Source organism: Drosophila mauritiana, chromosome 3L (genome assembly GCF_004382145.1).
Source record: "Drosophila mauritiana strain mau12 chromosome 3L, ASM438214v1, whole genome shotgun sequence".
NCBI lineage: Eukaryota > Metazoa > Arthropoda > Insecta > Diptera > Drosophilidae > Drosophila > Drosophila mauritiana.
The window spans coordinates 13,740,253-13,759,496 of NC_046669.1; the positions used below are offsets into that span (position 1 = coordinate 13,740,253).

The window sequence follows — 19,244 nt, forward strand, 5'->3', positions numbered from 1 at the left end:
TGTGTGTATTTTGCTTTGTTTTGTGTGTGTTTAGTGTAGAATTTAAATACATTTAAATTTAATTTTAAATTTATGCTATGCACTTCGATCTGCGTTTAAAACATAAAAAATTGCACCGCTCGTTGTTGTTTCAATTTGTTGAAATTTTCTCCTTGTTTTTCCTAAGTGATTTTGCCTCTCTGAACCGATTTTCATTACCTATCTCTCGGTCACTTCTCCATTTTCCTGCTTGCTCTATTTTAACAAAGCTTAAGTATAGTTTACAACTGGAGACTTAAATGTAAATGTTGGCTACGTTTAACTTTAATCTCGCATTTTCGGTTATATTCGTGTTACCCTTTTCGTTATATCCTTTTGGGGATTTTTCAATTCGTTTCGCGTAGCAAATTCTGATCTCAAAAATCGCTTAAAGTTTCTCTAATAATAAACTGAATAGCTGATTTCTTTTAAAGAAAAAGAGAAATATTAAAAACTTTCGGGAAACTTTCGAATAAACCCAATCAGAATTGCGAACGGAAAAGAAGCGATCCCCTTTCTTGTTCCTAGGTCATGGACAAGTTCAACTCCTCGCTGCCATTGGAAGATGGTGGTCAGAAGATCACCGTTAGCGGTCGCCGAAAGTCCGCGGCGGTGGCGCCACCACTTCCACCGCCCGCCGAGCCCCCGGCAGCTCCTGCTGCCCCACCACCCACTACACCACCCACTGCCGCTGCCGATGCCAATTGACCGCCATACTGCTGGGCATATTGAGCGTAGTCCAGACCCACATCGCTGGGCGAATGCAGATGCGGCTTGGACTCCACCGCATCCAATTGGGGCGTGGCATCGCGGTCATCCAGCCCACTGCTGCTGTTGTTGTTGTGCGAGCTGGCACTGCCGCCCCCGCCACTGCCCCCTCCTCCACTGAGCAGCAACTGTTGCTGCTGCTGCTGTTGTTGCTGTTGCTGCTGCTGCTGCTGTTGCTGCTGGTGGTGGGCTGCTGCATGTTGCTGGGCACCATAAATCTTGGATATGTCGAAGGCATAGTTGGCCGCCCGATCCTGGTACATCTTGGAGTCGAAATACGCCTTGGTCAGCACACTGGGGTCCAAGTAGGCGCTGTAGGCACTCGCCTGCGAGGAGTTGCTCAGATAGGAGCTGCGCTCCAGGGCGAACTTGTCCATCTGTCCGGAGAGGGTGGCCTGTGAATGAGGGGCAAGGACATGGATATTTAGCTGGATTTGTAATGAATATGAATGAATGTTCAATGAATGAATATGAATGAATGTTACAATGAATGTTCTATGTAAGCAAGCAAAAAATCTTTAAACTTCGAAAATCAATAACAGATAACAGGTAACTGATTCTTATTGAATAACATCTAAGGGTGCCATGGAAACCATAACCTTAGCCCCTGATCTCCTCCAACGATGCCACTTAATTTGAGCGAAATCAACCGCAGAAACCTGGAGTGCTTAACCTTCTGATTAGTGCAAATTGCTTAACACTTTTGCGGCTTTATTTGACCAACTAATTGTGGCTAAGGCGGAAAACAACCCCAGCTGCGCCTCCCCCATACTGCAAACCGAAACGGTCTCAATTTAATTTTATTTGATTTGCAATACGTTTTTCATTGCTACACCAGTTGCCAGTTCTTCTGGTTGATGGGAGATTGTCGCAATGGGAATGAAAATGTGAATGTGAATGTGAATGTTAACGGGTACTAAGCACATCAGAGGGTTGTTTTGCTTCATTTCCGTTTTGTTTTGAGTGGTTGCTGCTGGCCGAGGGGTTGTGCACTGCGCTCCCCTTTTTCAAACCGAACCAAACACTTGGCTCTGGGCTATAATTATGTTGTTAACACATCATCATCACCATCCTCCTCGTCATCCTGGCCTCCCCAATCCTCGATTCCCTCGTTTTTGGCTTGTCTCTGGTGCCGAGAGCGTTTTGGATTACAATTTGATTTGATTTGCACCCAATTGGGAATTAGTGTGGATTCGTAAATATTTTGATCCATCGCATTAACGAGTGGATATTCTGTTTGTCTTGTTGGGTGAAGGCTCCGGTTACTTATCCGTGTGCCAGTTAATTGGTTTAAAACCCCTTGTTGCCCGAGTGGGTTACGCAACGTGGTTCTTTAGGGCAGGTGGGTCAGGATGACAGTTTAGTGTTTAGTCAGGAATTCTACAGCAGCTGTGTAAACAATGTGTTTTTTAAGTGGATTTTAAACGATCAATTAATAGAAGTACGCGGAAGACTACCTGTTCGAAATCTCCATCTGGTGCCCAATTCAAAAAAGAAAAAACATATCCCCCAAAGATTTTTGTTCAAAAATTCTAGACTGATAAAATATTTGTGTAATATGAATAGAATAAGACTAAATTTCTTGCTTCCATATTAAAATATAAATAAATATATATAAATTTTAGTTTTCTACTGATTTTAGTTTTCAACTAAACTAAGTGCTCAATGATGAAAGCTTAACGCCGATGGAAGACTTCTCATCTCTGAAATATAACCAGGAATGCTGTCAGCAATTTGCCATGTCAGAGGTTTTGAGCCCCGCCCACTATGCAATTTTCCCGCGGACACCAATGCTCCTTCATTCCATCACTCAAAATCGAGATTTGTTTGGCTTAAACTTAGTCTATTATTATGGCGGAGGAGCGATGTGTGTTATTATCCAGCAAATGGTAATGCCAGACCTTCAACACCCGCACCGCATCTGCAACGCCACATCAATCACGGATTGAAATAGGCATCGCCCCGAGAATTACATGCCCCTGAAGAGAATGGACAATGGTCGCTAACCGAGAGTCATGGCTTTTAATGGGCTTTGTTAATCAATTGAAGTTGGGCATGGGTAGCTGACCACCTGATGGAGGAACAAAGGCCCGAACTTTGGCTATAGCTCAACCATTCTCGGGATTCCTTGCAGCTTTCCTCGGGGCAGCTGTTCCACTTTTGAGGACATTTCGATTCCCGATCACACGTCCCACCTGTCTGCGTTTGTTTGTTTTTGAGGGCATGCCTGCCCTTGTTTATCAACTCGATCTGGTTGGAGAGGGGGAAACCACACTCCCTGGAACCGCTAAACATGTAATGACAACTTGCAGGCCAAATCCTTTGGCATGACATGTCAGAAAACTCAATTGGGCCAGGATCTACCGCTTTTTCGCCTGCCTAGTCACAGATGCACCGAGAAAAATATGTTATGGCTTTCTAAATCATTTTTGTTCTTTGTTAAACTAATCTAGTTACTCAAATCTTCTAACACTAAATTCCAATAGTATAGGAAGTAAGGAAGTTGGGATCTATACTGCATTTCTATAACTTGTTTGATTAATAGTAAATAATATATCAAATAAAGTGACCAATTATATGAAATAAGTAATGTTTTCTAACTTAATCCTTTTAAGATGATTGTGTTTTCCATTTTTCTCCAAATAAACCTTCTTATTTATCTTATTTCTCTCGGTGCATCGCACGGCGTGTTTTCCGCTTTTAAAGTGGGCGTCTTCCGTAGGAGTTTGTAATTATGTTATTAAGGCAACCCCGCAGTAACCTCCGCCCATGTGCACACACTATATATATGTCTGTAATTGGTCTCCGCTACCGTTCAGCCGTTTTGATGGACACGGTGGCACTTGAGGCCCGTGGAGAAGGGGTCGAAGGGTGGACTGGGCAAGGTGGAAAGAGTGTTGGGCAGCGGGACTCACCTGCGTCGTGGTTGGCGTCGATGTCTGGCCGAGATGGCTGCCCAGGTGATAGGCAGCCGCTGTGGGACCGGGCGCAAAGTAACCGGGCGTTATGCCTGCAAGTGAAGCGAACAACATCGTAGATGAATTCAGTTTTCAGTGGCGTTATGGATGGGAAGGGGTCAAGGAAAAAGGGTTTCATCAATTATCACCGCGATGCAACCACAGTGGCATAGGCAATTATTAAAGGTGTTAAGTATATTACTACACATATCAACTTAAATCAATAAATTAATATATCTAGAATATTATTTCTTATAGTATACTTGTTATACTTTCTTATACTTATTTCCAAATATTCGGTTAATATTCATTAACCACAATATAAACTGAATCTCAAACCACTGTACATCTTGACTTGGTCTTAAAATGCAGCTTCGTTTCGGCTCAGTTTGAGGTTGCCATGGTGTGTGTTTAAAATAATTGCCACTCGAAATATTTGCGTTCTTTGTTCGGTCAACTCTTTCATTTCGTTTAAATAATAATTTTTCTTTCGGGGTCGCCATCGCCGTTTAATTGGGCGCTGAATCAGCTATTTCACTTGGAAATGAGTGTGTCAGATCCGTAGAGAGCGAGTATCTACGTATCTGGTAGTTGAGATGCCTAGAAGTCATTATCAATTGCCCTAAACGGTAGTCGTCCATCTGCTCTTCTGGCCTTTTGTGGCCAAGTTGATAATTACAGGCGCCGCTTATTGAAAGTCTTCAGCATTTATTTCATTGATGGCGCTATGGATTTGATTGAGAGTCCAGCCGAATTGGGATCTTCCACTGAGCAATTAAATTCGCTTAGACAACAAAGTTTCCATCAACCGCAAGAAACACAATGTATTTATCTGAAAGATTTCTTTCTTTTCAACTCTTTGGCGATTTCAAGTAGCGACGGTTTTCGATGCCATCATCATTGTTATTATGATAATAGCGGATTAGGTTGTTGATCCATTGTTCTCGATCTTTTTGTAATGACCGGTTGCAGTAAACAAACGGAAGCTCTGTTGCTTGGAATTTTATAGAAGCGGTAAGAATAATTGTCTTAAGAAGGCAAAAACAAATCAAATTTCATGTATTTTGGTATATACCTATATGTAGATTTTATTAATTCTTTACACAAATTCCTCAGATATACTTATGTTAAAGTAATTCCACAGTTGACTGCACTTTCCGCTTTCCAAATCCATTTCTTTACACAAAGTGCACTGATGGGGAAGCCACGAGCCAACTAAATAGACTAATTCGCTTTATTTATTACGCATTTCCTAGCATTTTTATTATCATTTCCGCCGGGCATAAATCATCCAGCCACGCGAAGGGGAAAGGCGAAGGACTTGGGACTAACTTAAACCGAGAAAACTTGCGTTAAATTGAGGGCCCAGGCTCATGACCGGGATAACAACTGCTCGGGGTGAAAGACAAAAAACGTGACAAATGCTAATTTAAAACCTCCAACCAGCGGCCAAAACTACATACAACCCACCCACTTCCACTCCCCGTTTCATGACCATAGAAAATCATGAATGGAAACTTATGCTCCTGCTTATGGCTCATGTCACATGGCTCTTCCCTGACTGTCTGTCTGTTTTTTCTTCTCCCCGATCCTCTCCAGTCACTCGAATGAGTTGCTAAGCCAGGATGATGACTTCACAGTTTGTCAGCCAGATGGGTGGTGGTCCCATATTGCGGTTATAAAGGATTGGGGGGATAGTTTTCCATTGACTCTTACCCCCAAATCCTATTTATTTCGTGTCAAATTTGCATTTGTCTTGTGCTTCAGCCGCTAGTTTGCATATTACTCACTTATTATTATGCCTAGAGCGCTTTGCTTTATGGATTTTCAGGGGCTCTTATTGCGGTAGTTTTTGACATAATTCGCGGGTTTTTCAACTATGAATAGAGTTTTCTTAAAGCGATTTGTGGGTTTTGGGGGAAAAGCGAGTTTCATATAATTTAATTGATAATTTTAATGCGTGGTAACTCACCCGCTCTTAACGCCTCCACGGGCACAGATGGATATGGCATTGGATAAGGATAGCCATCGCGTCTCAGGGCTTTTGGCTTTCGACGCGGTCTGTATTTATAGTCCGGATGCTCCTTCATGTGCATGGCCCTATCGAAAAGTAATTCCTGAGTTAGTAATCCAGATGTATAATCCAGAACAAGCTCACCTCAATCGTTTGGCCTCATCGATGAACGGACGCTTCTCCTCCTCGGTGAGCAACTTCCACTCGGCACCTAGAAATTGAAATAATTCTCGTTAATCCATTAGATACATTTGCTCTTGAAGCTCTTGTCGAAAATCTGGCTACAACAATTGGAGTGCACTCTAGAAAAGCTGTCGCACATAAACATAATGTTTGGTCGGGGTCACCACCCGATCCCCCAAAAACTTGTCTTGTCTGTGCACGAAGGATAACAGCAAACAATGTCGTTGTCAGTGGTTGTCTGTTGTCTCACTCTGCAGTCCACTATCCGTCTCTTTCTGACCCGCCATTGTTCGGGGTTCCCCTTTTCGATCCAGACGAGTTCCGTGCTTACCCCAGCAGGTGGTTTCAGGTTCTAATTTCGGGTAGGGGTCGCAGGAGAAACATAGGAACGTTCTTGAGGGCGTTGGCCAGGATGTGTACAAGGTACTCCCACACAGATACACGTGCCACACAGATACTTTGAATGTGCGGTGGTACACAAGCACAAGGACACATACTATAAGGACACATCCTATAAGTGGCACATGGGGTTGCTTTCGGGGAACCAGGTCTTCCATTCTGGCTCTGGTTCGTCCATTGTGTGTTTGGAAATTGCAAATGTTTTTAAGTTAATGTAAAACGTTATAATGACATGTGTCATATGACGTCTGATGAGGGGACATGGTGTCAAGGAGAGAAAGAGTCGATGAGCTCGGCAGTACTGGAGTTTTCACAATAACAAGGACCTTCAAACCAGTTAACGAGTTGGAGCGTTTAAAGATGATTCTGAATTTGGTTGGCTGAGCATCGTAACCATTTCTGCAGAGTTACTAGATAGTAATGTTGTGGACTTGCAATTATTAATTAACGGAAATTATGCACCTTTTTAAAGTTCTTGATTTCATTTCGTCATTTCAATACAAATTAATTTGGCATCTTTTTTAAAAAATGTTTGCAACACATAGAAGGTATATTCCAAGCCTCTTATTTATCACATAATAGGGTCCCAAGTAGACTATTGTAATTCCGTAATCAGCAAAGAAAACCGAAGAAAATGTTGACATATTGTAAGTGAATTAGTTGATAAATTGGTTGGGAATCGCTTGGTGTGTGTGGGGGGCAAGTCGCTAATTAGTTATCATATAACGTGTAATTTTAGTGGCTTGTCATGCGGACACAAAGCCAGAATAATGTCACATACACACTTGGCCACAAAGCCAGTCACTAACACACCGGAGGCATTGTTATGACAGACAACGATGACAGGGCCAACTGGAAGTCTCTTCTTGGTCGAGGAGGAAACGAATCGAGTGTCAGAGCCAGACTTGGACTGAGGCCCACACAGGCAACGAAAACTATAACAATAAGGCCAATACAAAGGCTGAAAGGCCTCCCGAAACTCCATACTCCCACTCCCCATCCCACCTACACCCACTCATAATGGTAAAATACTAATTTATAGATACATTGACAGTGCCAAGGGCCCAACTGGCCATCAAATGAGCAACTCTCCTTCTGCGGACGACACCTTCGAGAGAATGGATTGTCGGGGGGCTGTGGATGTGGATGTGGGAAGAGAGGTGGTGCAAAGGCGCCCTGGACATAATAATAAACAAGACCAGCAGCCGGTGGACATAGATGGGGGCATACTTGTAGATACAAGTTGAGCAGTTGAATAAACTAGACCCACAAAAGGATGACAATGACAATGTCTATGTTTGCCCAATGTCTATGATGTTGGCGCCCCTTGGCCAAACAGAGCACTCCGGCACTTCAGCACTCTAGCACTGCAAGGCAGTCCGAGAATTTTCTCCTCACCGGCTGGCTGACCAGCTTAATAATTGATACGAAAAACAAGCCAGCAGTTGGCAGTTGCGAGATATTTCCGAGACTCTTTCTGTTACAATTAACAAGTTTTTCCGGCCTGGAAACGTTGCACGTTTCGTTCGCCTAACCCACAGAGCAAATATTTGACCATCACCAGTTGCAGTTTCCAGTTTTTGTGGATTCTTCTTTTTGGGGTCTGCAGTTACACTTTCCACTCACCCGGACAATCGGGCTACTTATGGGATTACTTAGCTTCTCTTCTGCTGGTGGGTTAGGATGGGGTCCCCACTCATAACGCGACCACAGATTAACTTGTTTGCCCAGCAGTTTAATGGCTTTAGTTGGAGCGTTGGGAGTTTTCTCCATTTTCTTTGCACTCCGCTTGGCCACTCGAAATCTGGCTTATTTGCTCTTTCTTTGTTGGGAGAATCGTGAGAATAAGTCCCAAGTTCTGACTGGACTACTAGTGAGTAAGGAAAAAAACTTCTCACACAGGGACCTAAACAATATATTGTTTTTCAAAGCTGGTTTAATCTGCAGATCGAAGGGCTACAATTTGAAGACATTTGTGCTCAAGTTTTCGATGGAATACATATTGATCACCCAAACCTGTAAACAACTTTGTATCTCTATATTCTTGTAATATCAGCTTGGAATATATTAAAATCACATCGTGAAATTCGTAGCATACTTAAAAGGTGTTCAATACATAAAGTGATCTTCACCTATATGAAGATAATGTCTATTGTGAAATTCTGTTAGTGAAGGGTAGATCCAGTAGGTCGACTAAGATGATCAGAAAGTACCAAGCAATTTTCCACGGTATTGTCATGATACACCCCTTATCTAATGAGTAAGCTTTGTTTACAATTTCTTAAAATCTCCGTGAATTTTTTGTTTCCACCCATTAAACACTCGTCTCCCACCTGTCAGATGCAACTGGCAGGCAGCGTCGTAACCTTCACGCCCACCCAACGGCCTGCCGCCCACGTAAACGCCTCCTCGAAAGCTTTTTCCAATTGCAAACTAATCAATTGTTCGCATTTTATTAAGCAACAAAAGGTGATCGTGGGGGTGGGAAAAGGCTTGAGTTCGACCTTTTGTGATTGTTTGCTTTTTTCCTGTGCCTGTTCCTGCTCCTTGGGCCTTTTGTTCCGCCGGGTCTAACGGCTCATTCATCCAACTCTCCTCCAGCTTTGTCTGCCATTATTAAATATTCCCGCTGGAGAGGCAGTAGCTTTGATTAAAAATAAAGAACATTGTCGAATCGACAGGTTTTTCAATTATTTGCGAATATACAAAACACGAATGGAAAGACTTTTCCACGAAAGGCATGAGCGGTGTTGTTGTTGCTGCTGTCGCCTTTTGTTTGTGCCACCGCTCTGGTTGTTGGTAATTCAAATTTCCAGACAGTAATTAATGACAGTTACAATTTCAATTAAGCCCACGCGCAGTTCTGAATTGTTTTCTATAACATTCACTTTTATTTTATTTTATTCTATTTTATTTTACCCACTCATATATAAAATTTTTTCCAGCCTTTTGTGGGCCTTTTTTGTTTTTTGTTTGGCGTATAAAATAAATGGCAACGCCAGCGGCGACGGCGTCTGAAGCTGAAGAGCCACTCCACTGTAGCCGGTGTATGGGGCCCTCTCGCTCGCACACGCACGCCCCATCTCTTTCTGTCGCACTCGGACCATCTCTATCGCACTGTGGTGAAAAAGTAGCTTTCGCGCCGCCATTTTTTGTGGCGCCTTTGTTTATGCCACAGTTATTTTTCCTCCTCTTCCTCGGCCATCATCTTGTGCCTTTTTGTGCTTTTTCTGTTTGGCAATTCCTCATAATGAGCGTGGCCTTTGTCGTTGTTGTTGTTGTTGAATTATTCATTTAATTGAATGTTGGCTTAACTTTTTCAAGTGCAAAAAACTTTGACATTTTGTGTAAATGTGGCAAATGCCTGCTTTTGCTTTCCTTTTTATAGACCCCTGTTCCTTTTCTCTCATTTTCATTTTGTTTGCATTGTTTATTTAAATAAATCGTTTTTGTTCGCTTGTGGTGTAATTAAAGTTTGGAAAATTGTCCTTCAGATTATAAAAGGGATAGATGAAGTGATAAGTACAGTTATAACTGGCATAAATGAATATTTATATAACTAACTAATTTCCAACTCTTTAAACGACTTTTAAGAAGACACTCGTAAAATAATGCAAATTTAATGCGATTGACACTAAGCCCGTTGTTCGAATCGTTTCATAAATAATAATGTCTCAATAAAAGGTGAGTAAAACCACTTTTCTATTTCAATGTAATAGTTCTATTTTAAAATGTTACAAAAATTGGTTTTCCAAGACTGGATTTAGCTTGCCAAAAACACAATTTCTTTTACAAGTTAAAAGAAAATATTTATTCCTGAAAAGAAAACCCGAAATGGTTTAATACATAGCATGTAAAGGACAATCCTTGGTCTCGCGGTCATACTTTCTATCAACCAGGTGGCTGACAGTTCAGTTTGGGCTCACTCTGTCCCAGTTCCACCTTTGCCACAAAAGATTTTTCCAAGCTCCTGCCCCTCCACCGCCCCCTCGATATTCCACCCGCTCTAAACAAACTTAACAAAGACTGCAACTGACAGCAAATATTACTGAAAAAGAGAGGACGAGCGAGAGGAGCTGTCAATTCGCATAATGGATTTGCCAAAAAGCGGACTAAAAAGGAAAATGTGAAAGGCGAACAAAAGCTTTCAGCTCGACAATATCAACAACAACGGCGCTGGAAAAAAATCGAAAGAAAATAATTCGAAGTTCAAGTTTGCTTCTAAATTGTATTTAAGATTGCTGGATCCCATCGATATGTTTACTTGAACTCTTGGCATTGGAAGAGAACGCTAAATGGATGTACAATACTGGATGGCTTATAAGGAGAACGGGGTGCTCAAGGGAGTTGGGCGAAAAACAGCCCCCAGGAGCAGAGAAACCCCTTTTTTATCCTTCGCATCCTTCAGATGCAATGAGTTTGCCTGTTTTTGCTCTTTGGTTCGCTCAACTGGATGGCAAGTGAGTCGCATTTAATTTGCCTTTGTTTCCACGCCAACAATGGCTAAATAAAAATGCAAGAAAAAGTCATTTAACGAGTGCTTGACTGGGGGAGCTCTGGATGGATTGCTTACCCAGGGGAAACCCCGGTGAGTATTATTAAAAAATTGCACAAAACGCCAGCCAAATCCTCAAAGTTCAGATCGATACTGGCCAAGATGAGTTTGTCTTTTGGTTTCCAGTTGGGTTTTGAATTTGATTTTTTTTTGTTATCACTGTTATGACAGCAGCTACTGATTAGTCGGGCTACCCAATCTATAAAATAGGACTCTCATCCAATATGCATGAGCTGATCGAAAAGGTAGTCCTAAGAAGTGGCATTGTTATGCTAAAGAACTTGGCTGTCAGCTGCCACGTGTCGAGTGTTTGCAACTTGGATTGAAATTGAATTTACTACGCCGAATGCAGAGAGAAAACGATTTAGGACTTTATCGATCAAAAAATCTATATATAATGAACATTTTTATGTTCGATTTATTCGAACATAATTTTCAAATTCCAATAATTATAACGAAATGAAATGTGCACTAATTAAATGGTTTTTCTTAACATTATATCATCATTTAATTTTTCAAGACCTTTTTAAATATTATTAAACTTTTTTTTCAGTGTGCGAGCTCGAAAACTGCACGCCCAAAAGATCTCAGACCCAAAGATCCGATAAGACTTGCGTGGGATTATCTGGCGACGCTCTGAGCCCTCCCAAAAATAAACTACTTAACTTTGCAACTAGTTAAGCGGGTGAGAGACAAAGCCGGCCGTGATTTGGCGAATCAAACTTAATCGGGTGGGTGGTGCTCTGCGGGCAAGGTCGATCCCAAGACCAAACCCCTTCTTCGAGCGTAATCAACAGCTTCCTGGGCTGCTCTTCCTGCTCATTGTTTGACAGCCGCTTGTCACTTTTGACAGTTGCGTTGAGTGGCGGGTGTTTTTGGTTTGTCATTGCCATTGTACAGTAGGGTATTACGTTGATTAGTTTAACTTGCATAAGCGTAAGACAGAGATGGAGCTGCAGATTGGGAGGAGTGAGTGGGTGCGCGAGATTGGCAGGTCGTGTGCCGCATTTTAATTTCGTTTTGTATTGCCCCATCCTTTGTCCGCAGATTATACACATTTCGAAAGAAACGTTGCCACCAGATAACCGAGGCTTTCGTGGCTTGCGTTACACAAAACACACAAAAAGAGAAGCTTAAGTGAGCTTGGTTGGGACTTAAATAGTTTGTTTGTTCTGGAAATAACAGCTTGAAGGGGCAATTGAGGCACTCATGGTGGCAAACATTTCTGAAACCGTGCTAAAGGCGTTCTATTTGAAGCCACCAATCCAAAAGCCCAAGAATATGTACATTTTGATATAAAGTCATATTTACAGTAATGTGTATATATAACACCGATCTTTGAAAACATACCCAGCCTTTTGGATATCTCTGAATTGTGCATCTTAGGATTATCCTGAGCTATCTTGCGCCGCTGAAGTCTGGACCAGACCATGAAAGCGTTCATTGGACGTTTTATGTGCTCCTCGTTTTGGCGCTTTGTTGTGTTCTGGATCATCAGACTGAAGAAGACATCGCTGCAAGATAATAGGACAGAAATGTGTGAATTAAATTAAATAAATATAATTTTAAAATATTTGGTTCATTTGAAATGACTCACCTCGCGCTGCTGCCGCTGTTCATGAGGCTGCCCATGTTCTGGTGCAGATTACTGATGGGCGATGCCTGCGAGTTGTGGTGCAGGTGGGCGGCTGCTGCGGCCGCCATCACGCTGCTGGAGGCTGGAGCACTGTGGTGGCTGTTGGCTGCACCGCCGGCTACTGATCCCGCGCCACTGGCCGAACCACCACCCAGCTGGGAGCTGCCGTTGCTGTGCGTCTGGTGGCTCAGCGCCTGTGACTGGCTGTGGTGCGAGGTCGAGGAGGAGGAAACCGGCGGCTGGCTGTGCTGCTGCTGCTGACCCGCCGGGTGGTGCTGATGCAGCTGCGAGTGATGGTGCGCCAGGTGGAGCGCCGAATGTGGATGCAGGCCCAGGCCGGTGGAGCCGTTGGGGGATCCGTTGCTGCTGTTGCTGCTGCACGGATGGTGCTGATGCTGCTGCTGATGCTGTGGCGACTGGTGGGGATGGTGATGCTGGTGGTTCAGCGACAACTGCTGGCCGTGCAGGTGGTGTGAGTGGCCGAGTCCCTGGTCGGATTGTTGCTGCTGCTGTTGCTGCTGATGCACCGCCGCCGCCAGTTGACCAAGGTGGTGCGTTCCGCCGCCGGAACCCAGGTGAGTTTGAAGGGGATGAGCTAGCGATAGGCCGGTGAGCGACAGGTGCGTGGACAGACGTTCCATCATATCGTAGATGGAGTCGGGCTTCCTTGGCGCCTCAATCTGTGGCCCTCGAGCCGGCGGGCGGACTGGGTGGTGCTGGAACTATTGGTGCTGGAACTGGTGGTGGTGAGAAGATTTTGATGCGTTGAGCTTAAAGGAAATGATCAGATACGTATTAGTGATAAACGAAATACTACCACTTAATAAATTAATTAGTCAACAATATAAATGTTATGCCTCACAGCGAAATGTTTTTATATGAATTTTTTGTAGGACTAATATTTTTTGAGGTTACTTTACGTATTGAATTTTCCTGTTGAATTGTGTTTGCCTAATAAAATCACGTGTCCTCATACCCTAAATAATATCCTTTTATGTGTCTAAGCTCCTGGGTGACCTAATGGCTCGGAACTCTTGCTAGCCAAAAAATGGGCAACAAAACTTCTCGAGATAAGGACCAACGTCCAATCCATGCAAATATCCACTGCAGATGACACATTTGCCGAGGATAATGCCAGCCAAATAGCAGGCCATATATATGTGCATGTAGAATGGGGATTCGCACTCAGTTGAGGCATATGTCCCTGGCACACCCGCACTCGATTGTCCTCGAGATCCTTATGAGGAGGACGAGGAAATCCGAGCCCGAATGCGAATCCGAAAGGGACCATTAAACAAATTGAAAGCGTTTAGCCGGACGCTGGCTTCTTGACCCTTTTCCCCGTTCCCCTTGCCATGCCGTATTTAACACGTTTTGCGGAAGGAGCTGGGGCATCAAGTGGTCCACGTAAATCCCGCTTATAATGCACGCACATGTGGTATCGAAAGGACCCAGAATTGAAGCCTATGAACCGACACATGACCAGCTCATTCCAGCGTGTCCAAAACAAGCGGCTCGGGTGCAAATAGAGTACACAAAAATGTAAAATGGGAAAGAAATGGGTTTCAAGTGCCCCGTCGCATAATGGAAAGGATGGACGACGACGTCGTCGTAGTCGTCTCATTTGTTGTTGTGTTATTGTGCATCCCGGTCGGTTTTAAGGGTTGACATTTGGCCCACACAATGGGCGCAGAAAAGGAGTGAGTCCAATTCTGGTCGAGTTGAGGTGGCAACCGCCAGCGCGGCTCGCAAGTAGGTTTTTTGGCCCAGAAGTCCACGACTCCACGCGGCATTGTTTTTTTTTTGTCCCTGAAGAATGGGCCTCAGACGACATACTTTTAAGAGCTGAAATCAATTAGTTAATTGATTAACAATGCCCCAATGAGCACTGAGGGGTCACAAGGTAGGGGAGGGAAACGTCTGCGAGTTGTTGGCGAACGCAAACAGGAATAATTCATAATATAATTATATTTGAGTGGCTAGTCAGCTAATTAGAGTGGACTGCTTGCAGTATGAATTGAATTGGCTTCCTTTAAAATTCATGTAAAAACTTATCAGGTTAATTCACTTTCCAGTTAAAGTTTCTCATTCTCTTCATTGATAATCATTTTAATTAGGGTAGACACTTAATCGTTCTTATTAAAAGATAAATAAAGTGGTTCTTGTTTTCAGTTGGGATTATTAAAATATTTTTTATCACTAAAACGTGCTAAAGGTATATTTTCTAAAAGTAACAATGCCGTTGACACATTTCTTGATCTTTATATTTAAATCATCTGTTTTATAAATAGCTAAGCTTCTTGAAATAATCACCAAGAATTTTTTTAAGGCGCATACATTTAGCATTCATTGTTTACTTAAGGAGGTAAGCGCGATCCCGTATGCGTATTGAAAAATGTATATGTATAATGCTTGTTTTTATTAAAGCTAATGACTTTTTGAATTATTTCAAAAATATAATTTTTTGTAAGATTCAAAGCCTATACTACATAAAAAGCTAGTAAAAAGTTGTTGAGACTTATAAATCATAAATGTAAAACTATTTCTGAATCATTATGTGAGTCCCAATAATTTTGGAATACCCTTGGGTTTATGAAGTGGCCAACTGTGGTTGGAAACCATTTATCTTTATCTGTCCAATTCGACTGTTTTTTCTCTGCTGCCATATTCCGCAGTCTCTCTTTTTGGCCCTGTTCATTGGCATTTCTGGCCATGCAACACAACGTGGTCAATAACTTGCGTTGGGCTATGCGAGGCGACATCTGTACTGCTTCCGGGCATTTCCACTTGGTGTTAAAGTAAAAATTGCCCAAGCATGCGTATTAAGCATGAAATTTATATTAAAAGAAAAAGGGGAGCTGGGAACGGGGAGCGGTTGGCAAAGGGACACGCATATTTGTAATCCTTATGGAGTGCAAACAAATTTCTGTGTTGTCAAGTTGCTCTCCATATTTTTGCTCCTCCTTTTTATGTTGCGAATTGGCAGAATACACAGAGAAAAATGAATTGATTATGTTTGTGCTTCCACTATAACTTAAGGTATACGTTATATTTCATATTTTGAAAACTCTACGCTTATATCAATTGATATGAAGTTGTATCTATGTTTGGAATTATATTTTCAAACTAATTTAATTTTGAGATTACTCAAGTAATTGAAATGGCAAGAAACGGGGATGACTATGTGAACTTGACACTTGTTCCGATGTGGTGCAGTGTTGCAGTTGCAGTATCAGTTGCACCACAGGGCCACCATCCGATTCGACGGTTGCACCACCAGCTGTGCACAAATTGCACTCAAGATATTTTTATTTGCTGTGAATATGCCAGCTCCTCCTTTTGATTCGCTGCACCTCCACGCAGACCGAAATGCAGCTCCGATATTTATTTGTAACGGAAATGTAACCGTTAAGCCCGAAAGCGTGGGTCTTCTCAGGGTGTTAATCTAGTAGCCTTAATAGATAACCCACCAGAGGCACCTTATGTCCGACTCTTTCTCATGGAAATCGAGTGCTGAGGCCGTTCTTCTGTTTCGGACTTCGAATCGTATCGCAGTAGGAGTAAAATTAACCCGCTGGCCACTTGAGTTTCGGGGGCCATATAGACCCACTCGTATCCCCCGACCAAGTTGGCCGTGTTGTTGCTGCTTCGCGTTCATTTGTTCATCCGTTTGTTGGTGTGTCAAACAAGAATTATGATCGGCTTAGCCACATGCTGAGCCCGAGATCTCTCCCCCAGCCAGATTCTTCTGCTCATTCTTCAGCGGCGAAGAGGAGTCTCGCGGTCTGCAGTCTTCCACCTCGTCTTCAACACAGGTAGAGCTTTAAGTGTCTCCACTTTGTGTTGAAATGTATCGCGGATACGCACCGGGTTTTCGGTCCCAGCAGACCCTCCATTCAAAAGTGTCGTCTTGCCCGCCCGCTGGGATCGGATCTTCTCAGGGCCCTAAGCCGCTGGGCCCCCTAATGTTTGTAATTAAGAACTTTCACACTCGTAACAATCGCCTCGTAAACGTAGCACTGTCTCGATAACCACATACCCTGCTCCCCCCAGGTTTAGTGTCAAGTTTTGTGCCGAGGGCTATCGAACAGAAAACGAACCGATACAAAGTCAGTTAACCATATGTGTGCTGATACAACCGGGTATTAATTAGAATTCTTGCAAACTCTTCTTTGGATTATGCCTGTTTTTTGAGCAAATTTATAAAGCCAACACAATGGCCAAAAGAATGGCGTAAAAATATTCGATTGACATCTGGTGCGCAAAATAATTTCAGAAAACTCTGTTTGCACAATTGGGTTTTTTGTGTGCTGGTCCAAAGTCGATTTCTATATGATGGGGGCGCGTCACATTAAATTCAATTGTTGTCACATTTTGTGTAAATATATTAATAAACATACGTTGTTTTTCCCTATTTCTTCTACTATTGTTTGCTCTAATTGCGTCATTTCAAATTCTCTGGGTCTTTTGCCTCTCTTTTCATTGCGGCTTTTCACATTCCATGAGTCGGTTTTCATTTATAGTTCGAAATTAAGTTAACCAAACAACTTTGAATGCCCCTCGGAGAAAGAAAACGAGCTTGCTTTAATTCAAGTGGAAGATCGAAAGCAAAAGTAAACACACCTTGAGTGGGGCATAAAGATTCCGACAATGATTTCGCAGAAAATGAAAAGAGGAAAATCCTGAAATTATCCAAACAATAAAATCTGTTGATTCCCCTTGTATCTGACGCACTCAGAATCATTATGTGGAGCTCTTTCCGTGTTTACCTAATTGATGGTCAAGAAAAGTTGTTCAAATTGGGTTCTGAACGGCGGTGAATTAAATTAAATTGTTAAAGGGATTTTTAATTGATTTTTTACCTGCCTTCTGACTTGAAGCAATTTCAATTAACTTGGAAAACAATTTTAAGGTTGATGCTGAGTTTTATGGATTGAGACATTATCATATGAGTTACTTGTAAATGGTTATATGTAGCTATGCTAAATAATACAATAAGCTATGTCAAATAAGCATTTAATTAAATAATCCATAATGTGTTGGCTTAAATAAAGTTACCTCGAAGAGTTCTGCATTTCCTTTGAATTTCCCCTTTTCCGGCGATTGGAATCAAATATTCGATGGCAGCATATATACGGAATATACTACCGAATTATCTGGATAATATGTGTTTATGGTTTGTTTTTGTCGCTTATGAATTCCACTTTCCGAACTGCCATAAAATGTTGAATTTGTTGACTTTTATGATCTTGAGCTGTTTCGTAACCGAATCTGTTTGACGAACACTTTTCCAATGGATATCACTAGTTTATGTTGACGTGTGTTGTTTGCTTCCATTCATTGATAAGATACTTATAGTGCATCCAATGCTTTGATGCCACAAAGAATGAAGCTTGTTTGATTTGAAGTTTTCAAGAGAAATAAGTAGCTTAGGATTTCAAAACTTTATCGCTTTGCTTTATTTTGATTTGTATTTTGTTAGATTTCTATGAGCACTTTACGAGCGTTGAAAGTTGATATCATATGAGCACTGTTTTGGGAATTCGTTTGTGTTTTATTATTTAGTTAATTGGGGAAGAAAAGTTTGCTTTGTTTAGGATTCACTTTTACTTTGGGATATTTACCGAGAACAGTTTGTTTATGTTTTTAGTATTTTCCTTGTGTATTTTGTTTTTTTTTTTGCGAATATCGGTTATTTCTTGCCGTTTCTTGTGAGGGGGCTAAAACCGTCGCTAGCTGTTGGCTGATCGGCTCTTCTTGGCCAAGTTGGCTGTTGCTGCATCTAAGCGCGCTTTGGCGGCTATTCAACGGATCCGTTCCGACGCGTAACTAAAAACTTGGCGCGCGCTCTCTTCAAAAACACACGAGCCAAAAAACGAGTCTTTCAGTCGCCGAATGGGGCGGGGGGCGTGGCAGGTGGGGCGGTGAGACAGCTGCTATGTAACAGTATCGCTCCACACAAGCACACACACACATACTCAGCAAATCCTCTCTGCAAAAGCTTGTGTTCTCTCTCGCTCTAGATTAATACTTTTTCCGAGAGCTTTCTTTCTTATTGGTTTGTTAAATGTTTTTTATAAGCCTGTTTATAAAGAAACTACATCCACAACAAACTCAAAAATGAGAGCAAAAATATCGTTGTATTGGTGAGAGAGAGGCACAACGACCAGGTGACATTTCGTGAAGGAAGAAATAAAAAAAATCCAAGAACTGCGACGTCAGGAAAAAAAACACAAGAGCAACAGAGACGAAAAATGTCAGACAGAAAGGGATGTAGAACGCAGAGGCAGGGCGCTCAACAAGAGCAGGTGTTGCGTGGGCGTGCGAGCGAGACAAACGTAGTAGCTACTAGGCCACCATAGCCATTTCGCTCTAAACAACGAGTCCCATGATGGGCGTTTCCAATTGGAATGCTTCTGGTTGGGGAAGGTTTCGTGTTACATGAAATGCCAAGTGGAAAATGGGGGTAAAGTGGGGGTCTACGACGGTCTCTTTACTGGTAAGAGGTGCCACCATTGGGAGTGAGCTTTTCGGGAGTTTCATGATTATTTACCGCATTTGCTTAGAGACCAGCAAAGAGCGTCCAAAAAATAAAAAAAAAGGTGAAAAACAAACTATCGAAAGCAAAATCAACTAATCTTAATGGACATTTATTTTTGAATCGAGCTGAACTGTGGAGATCTGAGACTGACATCTGGCCCGCAACTACGATTC

At 42.3% G+C, this 19,244-nt stretch overlaps 1 protein-coding gene across 1 annotated transcript; it reads right to left on the minus strand.

Annotated features, from left to right (window-relative positions):
* On the minus strand, window positions 1–18,363 carry LOC117140387 (transcription factor sem-2). The gene is made up of 7 exons (XM_033303254.1): window positions 17,589–18,363; window positions 12,492–13,300; window positions 12,245–12,408; window positions 5,902–5,968; window positions 5,716–5,843; window positions 3,702–3,796; window positions 1–1,181 (listed from the first exon to the last, which is right to left on the minus strand). The coding sequence occupies exons 2-7, from the start codon at window positions 13,172–13,174 to the stop codon at window positions 591–593; spliced, it is 1,728 nt and encodes a 575-aa protein (XP_033159145.1). The 5' UTR covers window positions 13,175–13,300; window positions 17,589–18,363; the 3' UTR covers window positions 1–590.
* Between the last annotated feature and the right edge of the window lie 881 nt (window positions 18,364–19,244).